The sequence below is a fragment of the Podarcis raffonei genome, chromosome 14, assembly GCF_027172205.1.
Source record: "Podarcis raffonei isolate rPodRaf1 chromosome 14, rPodRaf1.pri, whole genome shotgun sequence".
NCBI lineage: Eukaryota > Metazoa > Chordata > Lepidosauria > Squamata > Lacertidae > Podarcis > Podarcis raffonei.
Genome location: NC_070615.1, coordinates 24558216 through 24576365, shown reverse-complemented (window position 1 = coordinate 24576365; position 18150 = coordinate 24558216). Strand labels below are relative to the sequence as shown.

Here is an 18150-nt window from a genome sequence, read left to right as displayed (position 1 = left end):
TATTACAGGATCCTAGGGCTGAATAAATCAAACCCTAAACAGAGAAGGGGAGGGGAAATTGCTATTGTGCCAACAAGCAGAATGAAACAAAAGATTCCGCACTTGGCGTTCCCAAAGTTTCCTTCATCAAAATATTTTCCGCACCAGTTGGGTGAAATAGCAATGCTGGATTTAAAGGTCACCGCTCCCCAAGAAGCATCAAGATAGAAGTTAAAGTTGGTTCTGCACACACAGCCCACTTCCTTCCTACTCCCCTTGCGGAAAAAGAGAACAGATGGGGAAATAAATCAATGGTCTTTATTATGAAAGTGCCACGCTGGTTTTCTTCACTCTTAGTTTCTTGGTTACCTTTAGAGCACCATTGCTGCATGTTGTCATTCGATTGCAAAATAATTTGGGGCAAGTGGGAGACAGATCAGACTTAGAAGGGAAAAAGAAGAAAAGGAAGGCATTCTAAGTTAAGGCACCATTTAACTCATTACGTGCTTCAGTTGAGCAGGCAAAATGATACTGGGTGTTTACCGAGGTCAGATCTAACTGATGCTGGTTTTGTACTAGTTTAATTGCCACCTCTTTATCCACACACCCTTCCATTGCCTGATACTGAGAACTGTAGTTTCAGCGCCTCCACCAGACTTCTGTACATAAGGCTATAATGGAGGATAGGACTATCAATGGCTGTGCTGTTCCTTCAAAGTCAGAGCCAGTGGCTTGGAATCATAGGCGTGAAGAGTGCTGCTGTTCCTCTAAGGTCTGACTTGTGGATATCTTCTAGGTTGGCCACTGTGAGAACAGGGTGTTGGACTAGAGGGGCTTTGGCCAGATCCAGTAGGGAAATTCTTACGTCCTTATTTTGAGAGTGCTGTTGCACTTAGGGGCAGCTGGTTAGCCAGTGTGAGAACCAGATGATGGGCTAGATGGGCTTTTACCTTATATTCCCCTATTAGAAACCTCCCAGCCTGCCTCACAGATGCTTCTCTGGGCCCTGAAACTAGTTTAAGGACAGAAATACAGTGGTACCTCTGGTTACATACTTAATTAATTCCGGAGGTCCGTTCTTAACCTGAAACTGTTCTTAACCTGAGACACCACTTTACCTAATGGGGCCTCCCACTGCTGCTGCGCCACCACCGCACAATTTCTGTTCTCATCCTCAAGCAAAATTCTTAACCCAAGGTACTATTTCTGAGTTAGTGGAGTTTGTAACCTGAAGCGTATGTAACCCAAGGTACCACTATAGATGGGACCTCAATGGCATGGATGCAGTTGGCATCTTTGTTCTTGTGAGGTGTAAACAGCAGCCACAGTGGAGCCTGACCAGCTTGGGTCTGTTACAGGGTGGGCTGGGGGCATGCGAAGATTGTGAAGTTTGGTTCTCTTTCCTCCTGCCACAGTCCACAACTACAACAACTGCCCCTTAGAAGCTGCTATTTGCATTTCAAGGGAAGCTCTCTTTGCCTTGCACAGCAGGAAAAAAGTGGAACTTACCTGCCCCACCATTGTAGTTTTGAGGCTATTCAGGTGTCTTTGGGGCTGTTTTGTTTACATGACAAAAAAAAACCTTTTTTGGGGTGGGGAGTAGCAATGTGGTCCAATGATGTTTATTGTCGTGTCACACCTCACCCACTGTTGTGAGTGAAATTTAGGGGTGCCAATTTGAATAAAATATTTCAGGGGAGCCCAAGTAAGCCCTGCCCTGCATAATCAATCACAAGATGTGGCACACACAAACACCATTTGAATGGCAATGCCCATTAACTTGGCCCCTCAAATATTTTATTGGGGAGTTAGCACCTATGGTGGCAGGCCTGTATCTTAGCCATAAAGCCAGAGTTCTGTGACACTGCAGTGTGAAAGGAACATTAGAAATCAGTTCAGAAGTGCTAGCAGGAAAATGAACATAATACTCTCTGCTTCTGAATGCACCCTAGGTTTGCAGTGCGTACTTGAATGTGCTGTGTGTGCGTAGTACCAAGGACAGATTCACCGGTTTGCAAATGTGCCCACAGGCCGAAAAAAAGCTGGTGACCCCTGCTCCAGGAGCGCTGACGGAAAATGTACACAAGGAACGATATGCCATTCTTTCACCAGGGGGCTCTGTGTCCCTTTAGCATGTTCTTTGGCAGTGTGTTGGAAAGCTGGACGTGGAGGCATCCTCAATACCCAAACAACAGGCACTTTTTGTTTCAACGGCACATGCGTCATGTGCCCCTGCCCACACACCCCAGCACATTTGCCTGTCCTCCTGCTATCTCCATCTGCTACCTCCGTTTCCTAGCCTATCACACACACACAGATTGGTGGTTACAAAATGCCATTCATAATGCAGACAAACTTTGCAAGAGCGACAAAAGTATGCAAGTATGCGATACAATTTCTGCTGGTTGTAAGGTATCCGTGTGTTAGGTGCAGAATTTGAAAAAGGTCTTGGAGCAGCGTCGATACTAATCCTGGTCAAACTGTATGTGGCACAGTCGCTTAATGCTGTTAGCCCTGCAGTTTTGGCATCGGCATAGCAGGCTCTGATGGAGGACGGAGAAATGGGTTTGGGGTTGCTGACCAGGGTTGGACTTCAGTCACTTTGGAAGGGGGAGCAGGGATGTCAGCTCTTCTCGTTTCATCTTCCCGAGGAGTAGAGAGCCCCAGTGGAAGCTGGGGAGGATTTTGATCAGCCGGGTTGAGGGAGAGCAGAAAGCAGTGCAGCAGTGACTGAACTGGAGCCTGAACAGGAGGGTGCAGCCTTGTCACTGAAAACCACTACTGTTGGAGGTGTTAGGTCCCAAAACAGCAGCCGCTGGGAATCACAAATAGGGAGAGTTGCTGCTCCATTCATGTGCTACTTGTGTTTTCCCCATAAGCATCTGTTGGTCACTGTGAGAACTGGTCACTGGACTAGATGAATCTTTAGCAAGGCTCTTTTTATGTTCCCAGCATGCTTTGCTCTAGTACGAGAGACCACACGGAAAGCAAGGAAGGCCAGTACACCAGCATTTAAGATGGCTGCTGAGGGTTAATGCAGTCAGGCAAAGGGCCCCAACTTGCTCTCCCATCCTGAAGCAGCCCTTTGCAGGCTCCCTTCAAAAGATCTTAAATCCCTTCAGTAATGTCAACGTTGGAGCCTTCCTCTTGCTCTGGGCCCTGGAGGATTTTACCGTGACCAGCTTGGCCTGGGCCACTGAAGGGATTTCCTTGAAGTTCACGGTGGAGAGAGTGTTGTAGGTGCAGCTGGCCAGGCCGTGCTTGGAGGCCATGGTGGCTGGAGGGACGAGGTGAAGGGATGGCTTCTCCTCGATGATGAACAAGGGGCGGACCGCCATGTGCCTCTCCATCTCCCGCCTCACCTCACGCACCGCCTCATGGAACATGTGCTGCACGGATTCAAAATCCAGGCAGGCCGAGACTTCGTAGAAGGAGGAGCCGTACTTGGAGGCCAGAGAAATCCCCTCAGCTTTGGTCACCTGCCTGAGAAAAGAAATCAGAAATGGTCACTCTCCAACAGACCATTTGACCTATAAACAACCCCTGCTCAAATGGTGCTCTGGGGATCTAGGCATTGCAAGGCCTGGGCTAGGGACTCTGATGGTGGATGAATCTGGCCATTTTGGTTTTTCTGTTTCTCATTTCTCATTAAGTTCAGTTCTCCACATTTCAGTTTCTGAATTTGTTTTTTGTTTGTTTGTTTGTTTTAACATCCTCAAGAAAATTCATAAGATTTTTGTGTGAACTACTCCTAATAACATTTTTTTGCAAAGCATGCTTTCGCTAATATATTCCCTTCTTTAATGAATTTTTGTATGTTATTTCACATGCATTTTTATGCACACTTCATGCTAGCGTATGGAATTTTGCACACATTTCTTGGCTGGGGAACTGCATGGCAAAATTCAGAGAAGTGAGAATTTTGAAAGATGTCTGAGTTTCAGTTTGCATATTTCAGAAAATGCAAATTAAGTAGATGCCCCTTCATAGGTCTGGCTGGTAGATCATGGGGTTCTGGTTTTATTAAACTTGATTCAGAAAACCTGAAGTCCCCCAGCCCCAATATAGGGTGCTCAATTTTACATCATCATTTGAACTAAGCAGCCTGTTTGGGGAGCATCAGGCTTCTTCATCATTCTCATTTATGGGGAAGGGCCATAAGTCCATGGCACAGTGTCTTACCTTGTATGCAGAAGGTCCTAAGTTCAATCCCTGGCATCTCCAGATAGTGCTGGGAGTGACTACTGCCTGAAACCCTGGAGAGCTGCTGCCAATCAGTGTAGACAGTAATGAGCTGGATGAACCAATGGTCTCAGTAGGTGCCTGCTTCAAGCATTACCTGTATTGTTCCATGTCCAGCTTGTTCCCCACCAGGAAAACCGGAGATTCATGCTGGGCATTTTTCAGGTGCAGTGCTATGATGTCCAAGTATTGCTGGCTTCCCTCAAAGCTCTTCCGGTTGTCAATGCTGTAGACCACCATGAATGCACTGGCCCAATTCAAGTATCGCTCGCAGCTCACTGGCACATCCTAGCAGGGAACCAACCACATGGGGATTATTAGTGGCTATCTGGGTGGTCACTGAGGACAGCATGTTGGACTAGATGGGCCATTGGCATGATCTAGGAGGCTCGTCTTATGTTCTTAAATTGCATTTGAACATTTATTTACCAATCCCATGCATATCCTGCTCTTCCTCCTCAAAAAGGAGAGAAAATTTAAATGAAATTCTCATGGGTGGCTGAAGGTTGTTTGTGATTTCATTCTACAAATCATCTTTCCAGTGGTCCACACTCTGCAGCCTTCCTGGGTATCCATGATGAGAAGGCAACATCAGGCAACTCCTCTCATCGGGCTTTTTCGGAACAGGAAATGCAGGCACCTGGGGAGGCTGCAGTATAACTGCCTCAGTACAATAAAAAGGATGCTTGTAAGGACCTGGTAACTCCCATCTTCATTTTGACCTCGCAACAAACCTGCAAGGTTGGGTAGGCTGGAAAATGGTGACTGGTCCAAGGTCATCCTGTGAACTTAACTGCTGATTTGAACCCAGGTCTCCCCAAACCTAGTCCCACACTGCACCAAGTACACTGAATGGCTCTTGGTGTAGTGGTTAGAGTGTTAGGCTAGGGCCTGAGAGACCAGGGTTCAAATCCCCACTTGGCTATGAAGCAACTTGCACAGTACCCATAAGAATTTCACTGCCTCTTAGCCCAAGCAACCTGACAAGGTTTTTGTTGGGATTCAAGAAGGAGGGTAATCCATGTAGGCCACCTTTGGCTCTTTGCAGAAGAAGGTGGGGGGGGTATAAATGCAACAAATAAATTAAACTTCATAGCTGTTTCCTCCAGGAATTTGTCTACCCCGCCCCTTTAAAAGCAACCAAGGACAGCAGCACAACTTATAACAGCAGTGAGTTCTGCAAGTTGGTCAAGGGAGTTGTTAGAAGGGCTTCCTTTTCTCTGTTCCGCCTCTACAGCCAACCAATGAATGCCACTGGGTGACCCTGCATTCTAGGGCTACGAGGGAGAAAGAATTCTCTCCATCCCCAGACACCATGTATAATGTCAAAAATCTGCATCATGCCTTGTTATTTCTAAACTGAAAAACTTTCAAAATGCTTTGGCTGTTACTCACAAGAAAGGTGCTGCAGGCCAGCTGCTAGCAGCTCCCCTCCTCTTCCTCCCGCTTTTGTCCATTGTTTGCAGCACTAAAAACAAGAGCCATTATGCAATTTGACTCCTGATGTGCCTGGGGCCAACTAATCCTCAGAGCCTTATAAGAATGGGGCATTTTGTTCCTGTGCTAAGATAGGCTTGCAGGCTGGCTTTGGCATTCATCCATTTAATCTGTCATTCTGCCTTTCAAAAGAAGGCAATTAAAAGAAGCTTGGTTTTAAAATAAACCTTATTCTATTTACCTGACTGTCCCTAATAAACTTTAAAAATATTCCAGGGCAATGAAGAGGAGAAAGCAGCAACTTGACTCCAGTGTCCAAAGCATAATGTGCCTCTGGTGAACAGAAATGTTCAAGTTCACAGTAAGACAGTGCATTAATGGTGCAGTTGCAAAGGAGCCTTTGTGCCAGGACTCCATTCTCCATTACCTGGTCGGCCGTATCCATGACCTTCAGTAGAACTGGTTGTTGGTCCACCACCTCTTCTGAAGCATATGTGTCCTCTGCAAGACAATGGTTTTTAAAATGGCATTAATTTAGAAGCAGACTAGCTTCTAAACCCAAACCTATGCCATTACTAGGGTGGTCAACAGGACTGCAATACCTCAATGACTTCCTCTCTCCATATAAACCTACCCAGACTCTGAGATCATAATCTGAGGCCTTTCTTCATGTGCCTCCTCTATTAGAGGTCCGCATGGTGACATCGCAAGAATGGGCCTTTTCTGCAGTGGTCCCCCATTTGTGGAATGCTCTCCCTAGGGAGGTTCACCTGGCACCTTCATTATACACCTTGAGGCGCAAGGCAAAACATTCCTCTTTTACCAGGCCTTTGGCTGATTGACATCCAATGCCCTTTAAAAGTGTGTTGGGGGGATTATTAGGTAGTTCTTGTTCTTATTTTTATTATGCATTTTGTGTTTTTACCTTATGATTTTATCTTGCGAACCACCCTGAGACCTGCGAGTATAGGGCAGTATATAAATGCAATAAGGAGGAGGAGGACGATGACGACATTGACTAGGCTCCTGCACCTTTGATAGTTGCATGACCAGCTGAAATCTTCTCTTCTACACACTATTAAAGGTTCAGGAGTCCCAGCTACTTTTCCACCCAGCTACCCTCAAGCAACAGGCTATGTCAGAATGGAGCCCTTCTGTCCAGGATTCATCCAATACTTTTTTCTACTTGAGGCTAAGTAAGATTTCATCCCATTCCACGGGCAGAAGCCAATTGGGCAAGCAGTTGACTCTTATGTCAACACTGGTGATGGGACAGAACTGTAGGTTCCAAACAACTCTGCTTCCCAAAATGTTGCTACTGCCTGCTTCCCCCAGCCTCTGCCTCCTGAGTGGACCCCTCCTTCTGCTTCTCACGGTAGGGCTAGCCCTGCTTCCATTCCACCATAATCAAAGCTAGATGAGCAATTGGCTGCAAGGAGAAGCCCTCAATATGTCTTTTGTCTCCTGCCACCTGGAAGGCACCAGCGATGTGTCCTGGGCTTACAGGCTGGAGTGGCTGCCTTCTGCTGTGTCTTCTGTGCTTCAAACCTAAACTGGCTCCGTCACGTTAAAAATGCAAAAGTAGAAAGTGTCAAGTGCTTGACAGTCATCTCGGTCCGCTTTGGACCGATTGGCCAAAACACTGGGATCTGGAATCTGCTTCTTGCTGAGAAAGCAGGGAAAAATATTGCCTGAATGTTTCCTCTTGAATCAAGAAAAGAGATGAGTGGATAGACAGACAGTTATAGTTAGTTAGATAGATGGATGGATGGATGGATGGATGGATGGATGGATAGATAGATGATAGATAGATGATAGATAGATAGATAGATAGATAGATAGATAGATAGATAGATGATAGATGATAGATAGAGATAGATAGATGATAGATAGATAGATGATAGATGATAGATGATAGATGATAGATGATAGATAGATAGATAGATAGATAGATAGATAGATAGATAGATAGATGATAGATAGATGATAGATAGGTGATAGATAGATAGATAGACAGACGGGCAGGCAGGCAGGCAGGCAGGCAAACAGGCAAACATAATCTCTAGCCCCCTTTCCTGGAATCTCTACATTCAGGAAAGAGATTTGATAGGTCCAGACCTTTTTCACTTCTCTTTCTCACACACACCTGGGCTCTCTGGCTTTCTCCTAAATTTTCCTCTCCCCATCCCAGGCCTCTGGGCTTGACTCAGAATAGTCACCTGCCAAGAATTTCTGCAAGATTACATCTCAACTGTCTTGTCACTGACACACAGATGAAGCTGTTGGCAGCCTGAGCTCTTGTTCTCTGCAGATGCATCAATTAGCAGGAAAAAAAAATGGGAAAGATGCTTTATCCCAGGTCTAATTCTTGGTCCATCTCGTTCAGTATTGTCTGCTCTGACTGGCAGAAGAGTTTCAGACAGAGAGCCTTTCCCTGCCCTACCTGGAGACACCAGGGAATGAATCTGGAAGCTTCTGCATGCAAAGTGTGTGCTCTTCCACTAAGCCTTCCCTCCAGAATCAAGCGAGATATTCCTTCTTGTATACACACATACAGCCAGACCCTTTGTCTATCTAGCTCAGTATTGCTCACACTGACCAGCAGCAGCTCTCCTAGGTTCCAGCTCAGAGTCCTTCCCAACCACTGGACCTTCTTCATGCAAAGCAGATGCCCCATGACCAAGCTAAGGGCTATCCTTTGCCCCTCTACAGTTTCCCTGCTTAACTAAGCAGTGCATGGGGTTGCAAAGTTTATTCTGCAAGGACAAAAAGAGCCCCTTGCTCCATCTTCTGAAGAGTTTCCCCCGCAGTCACCAGGGACCATTTTCATCTCAGAGGATGGGCATCCCAGAGGACAAGAAACTCCACACTGGAAATTCCACCCCACCTCTTTTCTGGTTTGCCCCAGAAGCTGGACAATAATGACCTTCAAAGCAAAGGGAAAACTCTCTCGGTCCAATTAAAAAACATTTCCATGCCCTTTTCATTGCTCTGCTAAATGAATGCCCAGTGATTCATCTAGCAAGATATTTCCGCAGAGTAATATTTTCACAGAGACTTCAAAACTGGTGCAGCGGCATCCTCCACTCCTTTTCCTTTTGTTGAAAACAAGGTTATAATTGCCGACATTTGAAGAATGAATATTTGGGAACACAGAACCCATTAAAGTGAGGAGGCCTTCAGATGAGTTCCTGGGTTTTGCCTGCATGCATAACTCGCCATAAATCATTTGCGGCTCATTGCCGGCCCCTTTGAGGTTGGCCTATTAAAAAAAGCAGCCCCGTTTGCTTGAATGCAATCAGTGGGAAAGTATGCTGGAAATGTTTAACATTGGCAGCGCAAGGTAATCGTGAACGCTGAATTCTGGCCCAGCCAGACCCATTTGTTTTTAGAAAGAAGACCCCTGCCAAAGTTAACACATTGCAAGTTTGTGCATTCAGACAGAGCTGTTTCTGCACCATTTAGACTATGTTTAAAAATAAAAAAGGAAGAGGGAATCAGGTATGTATATTAGTGTTTAGACTGCTTTCAGAAGCAAACCCATGGATATGCATGGCAATCGCATCCTTAAAAGTTGCATAGAAAAGGGACGCCATATAGCTTATCACACTGCAGAATGTCAGAAATGCTGTACCCTCAACCCTTAAAAACACATTTTCAAAGCAATGGCTTGGAAGTATTAACCAAAGTACAGATTGGTCATTCGATCTGAGACCCCATCTGGACTATTGATTTAAAACAGTACCGTCCCACTTTAAGCAGTCGTGGCTTCCCTACCCCCAGGAATTCTGGGATCTGTGGTTTGTAAAGGGTGCTAGGAAGAGGGAATTGATCGTTAAACCATTTTGGGAATTGTAGCTCTGTGAGGGGGAACAGGGGTCTCCAAACAACTCTCAGCACGCTTAATGAACTACGGCTCCCAAGATTCTTTAGGAGAAGACATGGCTGTTTAAAGTGGGATGATACTGTTTTAAATGTGTAGTGCAGATATGGCCTGAGTCCCATCTTCTGGTACCCTTCTTCTTCCTGTGTCTTCTATGCACTGGCAGAGGAAGAGGAGTGCGGGGAGAGCGCTGGGCGCCACACCCCTGCAGGTGGTGCGCCCCACCCCCGGGACACACGCCAGCCCTGCCCCCGCCTGCTCTCCGCCCCCCCAGTGCTGGAGCATGAAGCTCCACCACTGCTTCTACATACACCCCTGATTTACTGGTTCTTGGCAAAACATGAGAGGGTCTGTGTCTGTGGTAGAGCAGCAGAAGATGGCAATTTCAATTCCCTGCCATTTCCAGAAATTGCTGGGAAATCGAAACCTCAGACAGCCCATATCAGTCAGTGTAGCCACTATCTGGACAACCCTGTAGCACAGAAGTTACTGAGATGTGGCCTCCCAGATGTTGCTGGACCGCAATTCCCATCATCCCCAGACAGGGATAGTCAGGGGTAATGGGAACTGTAGTCCGACAACCTCTTCAGGTTACCAGGTTGGGGAAAGCTGACTATCGCTGCCTCAATGAAATGTGCATGCCGTCCATAAACCTCCCAGCTTACAAACAGTAAAAGAGAGCAACACAGAGATATTTGGAGGGTTTCGTTTTATATCCTGGCTGCCTTGCCTTTGCTTGCTACACAATCAGTGTTTTCCATCTCTGCTTCGTCCCTTGGTATGTGCTCTAAATTTGGCAGTTTGTTTTGAAACAATGGCGGAAAAAACATCGCAACTTAAAATACCTTGGAATATTTCCGGACAAGCTCTCTCTCTCCCCCCCCCATTCCCGCCATTTCTCCGAGAAGGCAGATGGAACGGTGGCTGATGTCTCCCAGAGACCCAACAATCGGGTCTCATTTATGCTCTATTATTACTGGACACTTCTAGGACAAACAACCCACCCCCTTTTTTGTGTCTCTGATGAGTCCTTGTGGGTGAGAGTTGTAGGTCTGACCCAAGTGATCTCAAAGTACTATTGCTCTGTTCATCTGGGAGGCAGATAAATTGTCTTTGCATAAATACTGTTACGGGTTCAGGGGTGCCCTACCCTTTCCAATTCCTGGATCAGCAAGTGTTAAAATAGAGGCCAGTTTCCTGATGAGGTAATCACCTGAGAGATGAGCCATTAAGAGAACAAGGGAAAGGGGACTCTGTGCCAGATGCCAAAAGGGTGGGGCCCTCCCACAACTTAGGGATTGTTAGAGGGACAAAGCCTGAATTTAGGGTTGACTAAGAAGCAAAGCAGCAAGCTGCAAAGCCAGAGAAGCAGAGCAATAGTTGATCCAATAGTTAATGCTGTGAACCCCTCCAGTGTAGGCTCAGGTAAACCATTTATCATAAAGACACCATAGTCTCCGCTGTGCCTCATTTCCAAAAGGAAATATGAACCCTGGGTGGTAAGCACGTGGAATCTCACACCGCTCAGAGACTGGAGTGGCATGCAACAATACTTATTCACAGAGGCACATTTAGAAATACAGTGGGGTGGAAGATAAGCTCCTCTGAGGGTAGGGAGACACTTCCACCACTGCCCTCTGTTACCCAATTGAAAAGCAAACTTTTCTTGCAAAGAATAGAGAGAGCCAGTGTGGTGTAGTGATTAAAGTGTCAGACTAGGATCTGGGAGAACAGGGTTCAAATCACCACTGGGTGACCTTGGGCCAGTCATTGCCTCTCAGCCTAATCTACCTCACAGGGATGTTGTTGGGATTCAGTGAAGAAGGGGAGAACCACCTTAAGCTCCTCGGATGAGAAGGTGGGATATAACTGCAATAAATAAATAAATTTGCACAAGCAGATCTTTGGATTTTGAGCATTTGGAGGTAGATGAGCCTTACTCCAGATAAGGCAGCTTCTATTGTTTCTAGGAGTTCTAAGGTTTCAGCCAGGGAACTCTCCCAGTCCTACCTAGAGATGCTGGGGATTGTATCTTAGGCCTTCTGCATACAAAGCATGTACTATGTCACTCATTTATGATCTTTCCCCTAATGATAAAGCAAGATTCTAGTCCTCGTGGTTCTGAATAAAGGGCTGATTTAAAAATGAACATTGGAAGAAGGAGGAAGAAGGGGTGCAAGGGGAATCCATGAGATCAGAGCAAGGTCTTCTTACCTAGGTTAGGGTCATATTCACTTATAAACCTCTTGGTTAGAAACTTCACTGTCAACGCTGAAAGAAGCCAGAGAAAGAGAGAGATACTTAGTTCCAGCAGTGAGTCCTCACCAGAAGAGCAAGATTATTATTTTATTTTATTGCTGAAATGGATGAGAAAGACCTCAGTTTTGCACACAAGGTACGGGCCCTTCTGCTTGGGACCCTATCCTGCGAAGACCTACCTTCTAGCCTGCAAGCAGGAGACATGGAGAGAGAGAGCAGTTCCGCTTTTGAGCAGGTGCATGGGCAGTACCACAGCTGGGACTACTGCGGCAGATGGTCCCAGGGTGTGATGTGAGAGCCCATGGGACCATCACTCGGACAAAGCTAAAGCAGTTCAGGATGTATTTGAGGAGTGGCTAGCCTGTGGCCTTCCAGGTGTTGTTGAACTACAATTCCCATCATCCTTGACAGCTAGGTGCACCGGCTGGGGCTGGTGGAAGTTGATGGACTCCAACAACATCTGGAGGGCCCCAAGTTAGACAATCGTAGTCTTATCAGTGCCTGGTTAAGTGAGCACCTGGGAACCACATGAACCTCACTTTGGGTTCCAGGATGGAAGAAAGGTGTAATATAATTGGGGGTGGGGGTTGTCCCGTTTCACCACCTGAGGAGAAATGGGAACGTGCTGGTCCCTGTGCGAATTAAACAGGTTCAACTTTACAAGTGAGCTGAATTACAATTTCTTCCCCCTCCCTACTCCCAGGTCCCCCAACATCTCCTAACCTGATTTTCCAGATCCTTGACACCCCAATATGGCCACGTTGCATTCCTGGGGAAAGGTGTGGAGATGGCGCTCATTCGCACAGTGGGCCGACCGAGTCTTGCTGAACATGGAAGACATCCTCTGGCTGTGGGAACAGAATCAAATTTGGGGACATCTGCCAGTAGTAATCAGTTCGTTTCTTTTCTTTCCAGCCTCAATTAACAGTCACACTACATATTAAAGCACCATGATACCATTTTAAACAGTCGTGGCTTCCCCCAAAGGATTCTGGGAGCTGTCATGTGTTAAGGGTGCTGAGAGTTGGTAGGAGACACCTGGTCCCCTGCTAGAGCTTCAATTCCCAGAATTTCCTGGGGAGAGGGATTGATTGTTAAACTACTCTTGGAGTTGTAGCTCTGGGAGGGGAATAAGGAGACTAAGGTCTCCAACTCTCAGCATCCTTAACAAATTACAGCCCCCAAGATATAGGGCTGCCATATGTACGGGAATCAGGCTCCAAAAATGGTGTCCGTGCGGATTTTTGCTGAATCGGCAAAATGTCTGGGAAAACCTGGACATATGGGCAAGTGGGGTGATTTAAAAAGAGAGATGTTCCCAATAACGGCCAACAACTTTGACCAGATTTTCACTTTGGAGAATATGGCAACCCTAGGACACAATTCTAATAATTTGGTTTTTCTTAATTGCACAATAAGCAGGCATGCTGCCAGAAGCACAAGCATGTTCACTAATTCCTTAGTGGATATGAAGTTCAAGGTAGAAGTAAACTGGGGGCAGGATGCTTAGTGGACTGCCCCCCCCCCCCGTAGTACATACCAAGCTGGTTTTTAATATATTCTGAGAAGTCCCTGCAGATCATTCCACAACCAGCCAGTGGTCACAGAAGCTGGCCTTCTTAATGACATCATGCACCCTCTGGAATGTTCTCCCTCAGGTGATTAAGGAGGCAGATATGGTAATGACCTTTGAACACCTCATGAAAACTTATATGTTGTTTACTCCAGATTTCCTGGACATGGACTCTTAGTTTTTTAATTATCTGTTTTGTAAGCTGCTCAGTTTAACCTGTGATTTGTAGTTCGGGTCTGTTTTTCCTTAGCTTTTAGGAAAGCTTGTACTTTTCTACGAATTGATACCAATGTTTTGTTTGATTGCCTCGGAGATATTTTTTTTTTAATTAAGTGATATTTTTAAATTAAATAAATAAATGGTGTGATTTACTGTTTTCTAGGACAATTTCTTTCTTCTGAAATTGTGAAAACCAAGCTGTTACAACATCCCCACAAGGCCCTGCTATGCACTGTCAATGAAGACTAGAGTTTGTCCACAGAGCTGACATGACATTTTCAAAGTCTGTGATGTCAGGGTAGCCAACGTAGCAAACCAGTAAATATTGTTGAGCTACAATTCCCATCAGCCCTGTACCCTTGGCCAAGCTGGCTGGGGCTGATAGGAACTGTAGTCCAACAGCATATGGAGAGCACCACGTTGGGTACCCCTGCTGTGGGGTGTTCAGAAAAATTCCACTTGTGCTTCTGCTCAGCAGGCACAATAGGTTGCTTGATAGCTTCCAAAGCCTGCCTAGAAATGTAGGAACTGCTTTCTACCACACCAGACCATGGTCCATCTTGCTCAGTGTTGATTCACTTCAGGGTTCGGGGCGGGAGTCCTTCCCAGCCCTACTTGAAGATATCATGGATTGAACTGGCGACCTCCTACATGCAGAGAAATGTTCTAGCGTTGAGCTATGATCACTCCCCAGTATGAAGCTGACTTTTATCGTTTTGTCCATCTAGCTCAGGATACTCTACATCAGGGGAAATGAACCTGGTACCCTCCAGGTTTCACTGGGCTCCCATCATCCCTGTTGGACATGTCGGCTGAGGCTGATGGGAGTTGTAGTCCAACAATATTCAAAGGGCACCATGTTAGTTGTCAGTGGTCTACAGTGATTGGCAGTGGCTCTCCATGATTTCAAAAACGGCTGTCTCCCTGCCCTACCTGGAGATGCTGAGGACTGAACCTTCTGCAAGCTAAGCATGTGCACTGCCACTGTGCTACAGATCTTGAGACTGACCAACGATGATGATGGCAGGACAAAGAACATTATCTGAAGCCCTTGTTCCATTAGCAAAAGGATTTCGGCTTGTGCAAAAGAACTTGCCCCTCTTCTCTCATCTCCGGTGCCGTCCACCCTCCCCCAATCTGTTCTGAAGAGTTGGGGGAAAACCCCAGAACAGGTTTAGGGGGTGCATGGGGACTGCAATGAATCTGGCTGGTGGATGGTGGTTTAAGCCCACTCAGGAACAGCTGTGGGCAAGATTCATGCTTTGCAGGGGGTTGGACTAGATGACATTCAGAGTTCCTTCCAAATCTGTGATTCTATGGGGCAAAGTAGAGAAAATTCTGTTGCACAAGCAGAAATTCTTGCACTAATAGAACGAGCGGCTTAGCACACCTTTGGGTACAAGTCAAAATGAAGATGTGTGTTCATCATAGGAAATGATGCCTCTTTCATGCCACTCTTAACTCCTTTTAGGAACTCTTGACTATCTCCTGTCTAACAAAATAAGAGGCTTTGAGGATCAAGTCTGGTCATCATGAAAAACAAGGAACATCTGACTCATTCAAGGACTTCCTCCAGTTCTCATGAGATGAGTTAATTTTCTGTCCTTGGCATAAAATTACACTCATCCCTGGCAAACTGAGGATCATTAAGGGATCTCTGCTTCCCACGATGGTCTCCAGGAAACCACTTGAGCAAGACGTGAAACCAAACAGCCTTTCCTGCTCTTACAACTGTTAGCCAGAAGCGCAAATGTTCTCAAACCTGGACATTTCCCATTCTCATGATCACCTCTCTGAACTGGGTGTCGCACACCCTTTCCTAGGTGGGAAGGGAACTCTTCAGGGCTTGCTTTGTGGACAGGGAGCAGAACTTTCTGCACATGCCCAGAGGCACTGCCTGGTTTGCCATTCCTTTCCATAAGCTGACGTAGAACCCTGGATCTGGAAACAGGGTCCAAGGCTAAGTCCAGGCGATGATGACTGGCTGAAGTGAAGCTCCTGTTTGCATCTCAGCTCCCAGGTTGCAGCCTTACAACTTTCAAGCTAACAAGGTCCCTGATTTTAAATCATTAGCATTAGCGATGCACTTAAATGGTGCTTCATGGAGGGAGGAGGTCACTGCCCCAAGGACCTTACAATCTAAACAGCAAGCAACAGTTACGAGGGGAGGGGAGAAAAATGTAGAGGCTAGGTGGGCAAAGGGTGACTGGCATTCTGTAAACAGGTTTCACACCAACACAGTAAGGGACATCTGTGAAAGCTCTCCTGGGTGAGACTGACACTGACCTGGTCAAGCATTCTGTTTCCAAGCAGATCCCTCTAGAAAGCTCACAAGTCAAGGCTATAGCTCTTCTGAGATGTCTGTCTCCAATATCTGACATCCAGAGTTAGCCCTGAATATGAAAGTCTGGGAGCTGCAAATAGGTAGACCAACAATTCATCCCCTCGTCCAGCCAATAATTCTCTAAAAGTCTGGTGGTGACCGGCAATATTTTCTTCCATAGATGATAGGAGAGATGCAACAAGGCCCAGAGTATGCACCCTTGTTTCCTGTGCTCTACTCTTCCTCCTCCCTCCTGATCTGTTTTCCTTTAGTGTTGTGTCTTTTTAGATTGCAAGCCTTGTCTTTTTCTTTTTTTCCCCCAAAGAAAAAGTCAGCCGTAAGCTGCTCTGAGAACTTTCTTCTTCTTCTTCTTGGCTGAAGAGTGGGAGATTTAATTTATTTTGATAGATAACTTTAAAAAGTAACTAGAACAAGCAGAATGCTGTAGAAGCCTACACAACCTGTTCAAGCAGAGAAGACAGTGGGGCAAAAAAATAAAAGCTCTGCAAGGACATCTATGCCTCAATCATGCCTTCAACTCTCTTTTCCTCCTGTTTTTGGAAGATGGGCCATGTCTCAGAGGTAAGGGCATCTGCGCCGCATGCAGAACGGCATCTCCAGGTAAGGCCAGAATGTCCTTTTCCCGAAATCCTGGAGAGCTGCTGCCAGTCAGTGTAGACAATACTGAGCTAGATCTATGGTTTGACTCTGTGTAAGGCAGATTCCTATGCTCCTATGTCTTAAATCCATCGGCTGACTCTTCCTCCCCACCCCCATTCAGCCCCACATGACACAGGTGCCATGCATTCCCTCCTTCCTTTTGGCCTCAGGGTCACAGGGATTTGGGAAGCTGCCTTATTCTGAGTCAGACCACCAGGTCCATCTAGATTGCCTGCTCTGACTGGCAGCCGCTCTTAAGGATTTCAGAGGGAGGATGTTCCCAGACCTACCTGGAGAGATGCTGTTGGGGATTGAACCTGGGGTCTCCTGCATGCAAGGCAGATGCTCTACCACAGAGCTACCAAGAAGTAGCAAAAACAGACCACCACCAGCAGTAGCTCACCTTGAGATTAGAGCTGGATCGCCATGGGACCTCTTGGCAAGACACAGTCACTTGACAGCCACACATCCACAACTGTTTCCACCTTCGGGCTGCCGAGAGTCCCTCTCCAAGGCCTCCCTCCCCAAATCGAAGCAGGGAGTGAGCAACGAAGAGGGCCCCCCTCTCTCTCACCGCTGGGAACAAAGAGGCGTCTGCTTGCTCCCCACAGCTGCAGGTCACTCCGATTTGACTTGAATGAATGAGGCAGAGGAAGAGGAACTCCCGTTCCCTGAGACTTTCGCCAGCTGAGCTCTTGCCAAACTCCTTGTAAGGAAAGCTGCTGCCTCTCCTGGCCTCTGATGGACCGAGTTTCCCATCAGCAAAGGGCAGGCTGAAGAGGAGGAGGCCTTTTCTTCTGGGCGAATAATCAACATCATATAAAAGATGCCCAGAAAGGGGGAAGAGAATCTTTCTGGCTTCATTCTTAAAGTAGAACCACCTACATGCCCCCACCGCGGCAGAGCCATCTTTTTGAGCCTACCCTGTGTCGCAGGTTGATAATAAAGCTTTCCTGAGATTTTCACAATACAATAAAAGACACACACCCACACAGCCCACACAAAGAATAATAAAAAGAAGAAGATAGAAACAGACACGATTTTATCTCACAAGTGCATCCCATTGTTTGTCCCATACAGAAAAAGATGTGCCCCCCCCCAGCTCTCACCTAGGAACATCTTTTTCTTCTGACAGCCTCTCACCCTGGGAGATCTCCCCTTCCCTCTCTCACACAGGTCCTTCAAACTGTCCACCAACTCCATCTGAATGCAATTCTTACCCAAATACAGGTTGATTAATTTAGGCAATTAAGAGATGAAATTATAATACGTTTATATCATTATGCATGGCAAGGAGAAAGTTGGCAGAGACAAGGGCAGTGGCGTAGGAAGGGGGGCGGAGAGGGAGGGCCACCCCAGGTGCCACTCTGGGAGGGGTGACAAGATGGCCTCTGCCTCCCCCCAGCTATAGAGTGGCCGAGGGTGCCTGCAGTCTGCATGGGTGCCACCCTTGCCTTCTATGTGAGCTTTAGATAGGGCCATGCACCTTTTAGAGCAGGGTTCCCCAACTTTTTGGATGCATTTGGAAATCTAACAGTATGTTTTGGGCACTACAAAATGACCATTTTGCAGAAG

The 18150-nt window shown here is 46.6% G+C and overlaps 1 protein-coding gene across 1 annotated transcript; it reads right to left on the bottom strand.

Annotated features, from left to right (window-relative positions):
• Positions 1 to 1754: 1754 nt before the first annotated feature.
• RASL12 (RAS like family 12) lies at positions 1755 to 17460 on the bottom strand. The gene is made up of 6 exons (XM_053364991.1): positions 16979 to 17460; positions 12524 to 12648; positions 11756 to 11812; positions 6086 to 6159; positions 4319 to 4509; positions 1755 to 3462 (listed from the first exon to the last, which is right to left on the bottom strand). The coding sequence occupies exons 2-6, from the start codon at positions 12639 to 12641 to the stop codon at positions 3078 to 3080; spliced, it is 825 nt and encodes a 274-aa protein (XP_053220966.1). The 5' UTR covers positions 12642 to 12648; positions 16979 to 17460; the 3' UTR covers positions 1755 to 3077.
• Between the last annotated feature and the right edge of the window lie 690 nt (positions 17461 to 18150).

Coding starts and splice junctions, on each gene's coding strand:
- RASL12 (XM_053364991.1), bottom strand. CDS start 12,641: ATGTCTTCCATGTTCAGCAAGACTCGGTCGGCCCACTGTGCGAATGAG. Junction 11,813..12,523: donor TCAAGGATCTGGAAAATCAG/GTTAGGAGATGT, acceptor GGCTTCTTTCAG/CGTTGACAGTGAAGTTTCTA. Junction 4,510..6,085: donor TCATGGATACGGCCGACCAG/GTAATGGAGAAT, acceptor GTTCCCTGCTAG/GATGTGCCAGTGAGCTGCGA.